General features: G+C 33.7%; 1 protein-coding gene across 1 annotated transcript in view; it reads left to right on the top strand.

Annotated features, from left to right (window-relative positions):
- Nucleotides 1-6,467, top strand: part of KYNU (kynureninase) — a 111,195-nt gene extending 104,728 nt beyond the window's left edge. Inside the window, exons 13-14 of the mRNA XM_066345478.1 lie at nt 1,400-1,630; nt 3,697-6,467. Of these exons, the coding sequence (XP_066201575.1) occupies nt 1,400-1,630; nt 3,697-3,822 (357 nt within the window). The 3' untranslated portion in view covers nt 3,823-6,467. The remainder of the gene's footprint in view (nt 1-1,399; nt 1,631-3,696) is intronic.
- Nucleotides 6,468-7,538: the final 1,071 nt, after the last annotated feature.

Genomic DNA, 7,538 nt, shown 5'->3' on the forward strand with positions numbered 1-7,538 from the left:
AGTAGAACTACTAGGTTTTGCAGATGGGCATATGTGAGTTGTTTGAAGTATAAAGGAGGCAAGAATGGCACCAAAGTGACTGACCTGAGCAACAGGTGGAGAGAAAATTGCTAAAAACCCAAGTGGTAAAGGCCACAGGAGTATGTGACTTTAGCTGGGATATGAGGAACCCAATTTGAATATGTTTAAATTGAAATGCCTATTACACATGTATCCAATTAGACTATCGATTAACAGTCAGATAAATGACTCCAGATGAGAGGGTTTTGGACAATAAGTCCAAGTTGTTATAACTTGCTTTAAAAAAATCATTATTTTTAATGAAAAGAAAGTTATTTTAAAAAATAAACTACAACTCCCTTCCTCTCTTTCAGCCTAATTTACAACCTCTGTTCAATAAAAGTGAAGAAAATTTATACCTTAATTGTTTAAATCCTATTAGAATGCCTGCCCACACATATATATGTATGTATATACAGAAATAACTGTTTCACAGCTTTATAAAGTCTATATACCACTGAATGACCCTACCTGTGTTCTGTGGCCGAACGATAGAGTAAAGGGATGGTAAGTGGCATGCCAGAGCATCACACTCTGCTTGAAGTTCATTCAGCTCTTACATGTAGGATATATTTCTAAACTCTACTTGACCTTAAGAGAGAAGCTACAAAAGCATGTCTGTTCTGACCTCTAATGTTCCAACACCAGTTATTGTGTGCCCTTGTCACTCATTTTAATGTAAGACCCCTCAGGCAGGAAATTGCAGTATTCTCAGACCAGTGCTAAAGTTTACCGTGGGAAAAATTATGAAAAAAGGAAAGTAAGAGAGGAAAAAAAAAGAAAGAAAAGAAAAAGCCCAATGCTTCAGTAGTAATAAATGTTTTATTTAAAATTTTTGCTTTTCTGTCTGATAAAACTTAGCTTTCTTATTTTTAACTGCTTGTTTTCTTTGTTAAACTGTAGGAAATTTAGGAATTGGTGAAAATATTGTAAATAATATTTGTAACATTACATTCCACATATGCATGCACATTTAGCTCTCATTGTATTGTTTTGTAGACCAAACTGTATATCAAAACTTTAAAAAGTCTTCTTGATTATGATGGTAAAAAAATAGTTTTGGAGAAGTCTGAAGAAAATTATGTTAATTTTTTTCCTTTCACAAATATTGTTTATATGACATTTTAAAAGTTTTTTGGACATAGAAACTTTGTGCTCAGTTTTTAATGGCAAAGGATTTAAAATAGGACATTTCTTTCACAGAATGATCATTTAAAATATGATTATTTTTGGAAAGGTTAAAAGGTCATTTCTGTTTTTTCTGCATGATTTAAAGTTAAGTTTTGCTTCTTTGTAAACGAGCAAGACCTTATTAATCTGACTATTTCTTATTCTACAGATCTTTAAGAAAACAACTATGAAAGCATTGAGAAGAAAATCAATTTTGCTAACTGGTTATCTGGAGTACATGATTAAGCATTACTATGGCAAGGATAAAGCAGAAACCAAGAAAGTATTTGTTAACATAATTACCCCATCCCATGTAGAGGAGCGTGGCTGCCAGTTAACATTAACATTTTCTGTTCCAATAAAGTCTGTATTTCAAGAACTACAAAAAAGAGGAGTGGTTGTAAGTATATCTCTTGCTTTGCTATTGGGTTTTCTCTGTGGGCTGCATGTTAGTGATAACATCTGGATTCTTTGGTTTAATCGCTGTTGCATGTTATTTCACATCAATCAGTGAGTTAGTGAGGATAAATTAAATGCCAACTAAGTACTCAGTGCTCGATAATTGAAGGGCACAGAGATCTGACATTTCTGAGAAAAGAAACGAAACCACAAATTTTGGATATAAGGAGCAGTTTGATGTAATTTATTCACTTTCATTACAGTTGAGCAAAATTTTTTTTATCATAATTAGGACATGTTTTAACTAGTTTTTACTAGTAAAGGTCTCAATACATAGTTATTAAATAAATAAAATTAAAGAACATGGCAATATGGTGGAGGAAAGAAAGAAAAGTCAGTCTTATTTTGTTGGTTGATTAAACCAAGTTACTTTCAACCTTGTCACTTAAATCAGAAAATAGATCGAGACACATCTCAGGAGTGTTAACATTGCATGAAATAATTTTTTAACCATTAGGCCTAGGTGGCCTTCTAATCTCTTGGAAGAAACTAATGTGTTACAAGAATAATTTCAGGAAAAAAGATTGTGATAGCAAACCTGTTTCCAGTGATAATGCGATCTAGAAACTGCTCTCTTGTGGTCGCCCCAAAATTTAGAAGTGGTCACTGCAGATTTTGGAGGCATGAGTCAGGTTACCTGCATCCAGTTCAATCCTCACTGTGTCCAAGCTTTGTGCTCTTGGGAAAATCATTTAATATCTACTAACTCAAGACTTTTCATCTATTTTTGAGGTGCAAATATACTTCAAAGAGTTGTGATGAGAATTAAATGGATCAACATACATAAACCATTTACTATGCTGTCTAACTTATGCTGTATATCGGATATTTCTAATACAGTCGTAGTGATCTCCACACTAGGCCAAATTATCTGAACCCATTTTGTAACATTTCAGCATTCCCAGTATAAACCAAAATTAATTTTAGACTGTAATAAATAATAAAATTATTTATTTGAGTGAAAGGAGATAAAGTCTTGATCCACAGGTTCAGATGAGTCTCCATCCCCCAGACAAAGGGGAAGCCCATCTTTTATAGTGAAAATTCCCAACCAGGTTTCCAATTATGTCTATTTTATTTAAATGTTGTATCCAAATTGTGCTGTTTTGATTGGTCAGTATAGAATAAATTAAGGATACAAATTGTGCAGTTCTGATTGAAAGGGTCAGGTCTCAGTCTTTGGTAGAAAGATAAAACCAGGGTTTCCCCACAGCTGTTGACTCAAAAGGCGTAACCAAGCTGTGGGAAACCAAGAGTTAAATCAGAGGTTATTCTCACTGTATGGAGTATGCGAAGAGTCTCTGTCAGCTAATGACCACCAGGCTCTTTTTATCCATAAAGTTTGGGCCCTTGGTAGATGATGGGGAGTCCTTCTCAGCGGATAAATTTTCCTCAGCTTTTACATCAAAGGAATCTTTCTTCTCAGGGTCCACACCAGGAACATAGCCAACTCCTTACCGCAATATTAAGGACTAGAGAACTAAATGTAAGGATAATTGGCTAAAACTTTCCAGAACAGTGTGAGGTTTGCATTCATTAAATGTGTCACCCTCGCTGGATAGCTTAGTAGGCTAGAGTACCGTCCTGAGCTCAAAGGTTGCTGGGTTCGATCCCTGGTCAAGGCACATACAGAAACAGATCTATGTTCTCATCTCTCTCTCTCTCTTTCTCTCTATTGGTCTCTCACTTGATCTCTCACTAAAATCAATAAATAAATAAGTCCAAGACTGCAGGCTCTCTTATCTTCATTGAATGCTTAAAGATCTGCTGAGTGGACTTCAGGAAAGTGCTTTCAGATGTTCACATATCAACCCATTAATGTCTTAATTTAATTCAGAGGGGAGTTTCAAATGACACAGAAACACTATATTTTAATTAAAGAATTTTTTATATATTATTAAATTCTAGAGAAATCAGCATGACTGTTTTATGTAAGTTTATCTTGAATGCAAATTTTCATTATGAGACTAATGCTAACACCATTGTGGCTTTATTTTTTCTCCATAGTGTGACATACGGGAACCAGATAGCATCCGAGTGGCTCCAGTTCCTCTCTACAATTCTTTTCATGATGTTTATAAATTTATCAATGTGCTCAAATCTGCACTTGACTCTGCAGAAAGAAAAAAATGAAGTGTTTAGAACAAATTAAGTCAATAATACTAAAAGCTTCTGTGATAATTCATTTTTATTCAAGTTTTAATTATTGAAGTATTAAAATTAAATATATATAACTAGGAATAAATTGTATACTTTACAAAGAAATCTGGTATAATTTTTATAAGAGTCAATGTCTTTGAGGAAGCTACATGGCTGTCCAACTTCTTGGTGTTTTGTGGGTCAAGGTCTTCATTGAACCAAATATTAGATAGTCTTGGTTAGCTGTTACATTTCATAATTAGTGAAATATTTTTATTGGTTTAATTTCTAATTTGACTGAATTTCATAATATATGTGATTTTTTGTGTCAATTTTATTAATATTACTTTGGTTTTAATTTCCAAAGACTTTCTTATAAGCACTGTAGTTGAACATTCTACTATAGGTATGATTTTCCCACATTCTCTCCAGCTCCAATCTAATAAACAGAAAATAAATTTCCTTAGGCAATGGTCTTCAAATGTTTTCGGCCTCATTTCACACTAAGAAATACACCTAATGATAGAGACTAGTATTTATGTGTTTATATATCTTACTTTATTTATTTTAATACACAAATTTTAATAATATTTTAACATCTGTGAAAGAAGTCTTTCAGTTTTCAATCAACTGCTTCCTACAATTGCCATTGACTATTCTTTCCATTATGATCCCTGATATTAACATGCTTCTCACAAAAAATAGATGGCATCATAGATCAAATTTAAAATGTTATACATAACAAACACAAAGTTTCATAAATTATTTACCTGTGTTCTGATATTTGTTATTCTATTTTATCTTATTACAACAAATGTTGGTTGAAACTTATTCAATTTATTTCTTTTTTATTCAGAAATTAAATTTAATGGGGTGACACTGAACAACAAGAGTGAACATTTTGCAGGTGAACATCTCCCATAGCATTTAAACTATTGATTTCTTCACCCACTCTTGTGTCCTAAATCATTTTTTAAGGATTTCCCTTTATATAAATATAATGTTATTATAACTTCTCTCTCCTTGTTTTGGAGAATATCCCTTGATAAAAGACCTTGGATGTTGTTATTCTGTCACTAAAATAGTGAAGTTATTACTTCATTCTACAACCGAGTTCCAGTTTTTTAAAAATATTACAACAATACTGGTAATAACATTCTTAGTACATACATTCAAAAACTTTGTCTAGGACATGTAATTATAAAAATAATGTGAGATAGGACACACGTGCTCAACTTTATTATGTACTATTAAACTGTTTTCCAAAGTGGTTGCATCAGTTTCCACTCCAAACACTAGGAAATGACCATTCCCTTGTTCCTGATCTTTGTCAATATGTACTATTGATTGCCTTTGTCATGTAAGCATATTAAAATTGCCAGTGTGATTTTTCAAATATCAGAGAGTAAATTTATAACTTTCATACAAGTAGAGGAAAATACAGAACAAGGAGACACGAGCACACACACACACACACACACACACACACTGCAGTTTCTGCTTCAGATACCATCCTTAATCTGTGGATTAAACCAAGACTAGAATTTCACCTGGATTTTACACATGCACAGCTTTTTCCCCTGTCATATTCTTGTTAATTCTTTCCTTCATAGTTTCCTTCCTGATGAGCACTCCTGCAATAAAACATAGTCATCTAAATTTTCATCTCAACCCAATCAAAGACAGTGTTTCCTTTATTAAGTCTTTTCTATCCTATGTCTAATATATGATGAATTTACAGTTCTATTTATGTTGGTTTTCACATGCAAAGCTTGTTTCCTTGTTGATATTGTAACTGTTAACTTTAAACTGCTCATTTATCCTGACCTTTCTGGAATTCTTTGAGAACTGAGTTAAAGTGTGTTTCTCCAAAGATACATTTGTTTGTGCTAGTTGAATATGGTCACTTATGACACAATGATATTTTAAGTTCTTGTTTTCAAGATTTTCAGATCTCATGAACAGCATGAAACTGGATATATTAATCCATGTGAAGATCAATTTATAGTTATAGATTCTCAGAAGATACGCATTTTCTTGCTGACCCTTTAAGTGTTCTTTGGTTGTCAACATTATGCAGGACTCTCCTATTAGCTTCTTCACATTGGCCAGTCCCGGCTTGTCCCCTTGATAACTAAGTTGATAACTTAGTTATCAACACTGAAACTCAACGACTCTAGGATTTGGCAGAGACTCTTAGGATGTAAGCATGTTTTGATCCTTGTTTCTCCCAGGTTTCTACTTTTATTTCATTTTGGGGTTCTGAGAATTTCTGACTTCCATGCCATCTCCTTTTAAAAGGCTTGTTTGTTATTGTTTATCTTTTTTTTCTCTTTCTGGTATCTAATGCCTCACAGCATGCTAAATTGTCAAGAAATGTTTTATGACCAAAAACAAAAAATATGATGTATTTCTTGTTTTCTTAAATATATGAATAATTGATTATACTGTCTCAATAATTCAAGCAAATTTATATAAATACCAATACTTTTATAGTGATGCCCTTGGGAAGTATTGTGAAACAGGCTTGTGTGTGTAATGCTAAATTATACTTATTGTACAAAACTGACTGGAAAAAAAGGCTGGGTGTTAGATAAATAACTTAATTTCAAATAAAGAAACACATTTTTCTACAACTATTTTCTGCTCAATATCTTCCTACTTACTCTTGAGTTCTATATGGATTATATTCAAATTGTGTCGTGTCTGTTTCATAAACTGAAGTTACTTAAGCATTGCTTTCTAAGATTGTTGCATAATCCTATGAAAAAACCTGCAAACACCACGGAAACATCACATCATAAAGCACAACATGGAAATCACAGGATTAGGGGACCCTTTTACTGAGATCATAGATTTAATACTTGCATCAGCCATTATCATGTGATTATGTGTTTGAGAAAGATATATGTCTTTTCCCTCTAGTAATATTATTTTTTTTCAAGACTTTGTTCATTTCAGAGAGAGAAGAGAGAGGAAGAGAGAAGGGGGAAGGAGCAGGAAGCATCAACTCCTATATGTGCCTTGACCAGGTAAGAACCAGTGACCTCAGTGTTCCAGATTGGTGCTTTATCCACTATGCAACCACAGGTCAGTAATATTATTTTTAATCTCAACAAGATGTACTCCCAAAGAATAGAATAACAAAGTTTTATTATAATTTAATTGATTTAAGCATTTGTGATATGTTTTCAGTTTGTTGTAATTTGTATTTTTATTATTACTATTTTATTTATTTATTTTTTTTAGTGTGAGAGACAGAGACACACAGACGGACAGGAAGGGAGAGAGAAGAGAAGCATCAACTCAGAGTTGGGGCATCTTAGTTGTTTATTGATTTCTTCTCATATGTACCTTGATTGGGGGGCTCCAGCAGAGTCAGTGACCCCTTGTTCAACCCACAGACAGTGGGCTCAAGCCAGTGACCTTGGACTTCTAGCCAGTGACCTTTGGGCTCAAGCCAGCGACCATGGCCTCTTGTCTATGATCCCATGATCAAACCTGCGACCCCATACTTAAGCTGGTGGGCCCACGCTCAAACTAGCAACCTTGGGGTTTTGAACCTGGGTTCTCACCACCGAGATCAATGCTCTATTCACTGCACCACCACCTGATCAGGCTAATTCTCCATTTTTTAAAATTTTGACTCTTTAAGGTGGTTTCTGAGTCCTTCAGACTTTACCTTAACCTTTTTTTATAGCTTTATAGCT

Source organism: Saccopteryx leptura, chromosome 7, assembly GCF_036850995.1.
Source record: "Saccopteryx leptura isolate mSacLep1 chromosome 7, mSacLep1_pri_phased_curated, whole genome shotgun sequence".
NCBI classification, from domain to species: Eukaryota; Metazoa; Chordata; class Mammalia; order Chiroptera; family Emballonuridae; genus Saccopteryx; species Saccopteryx leptura.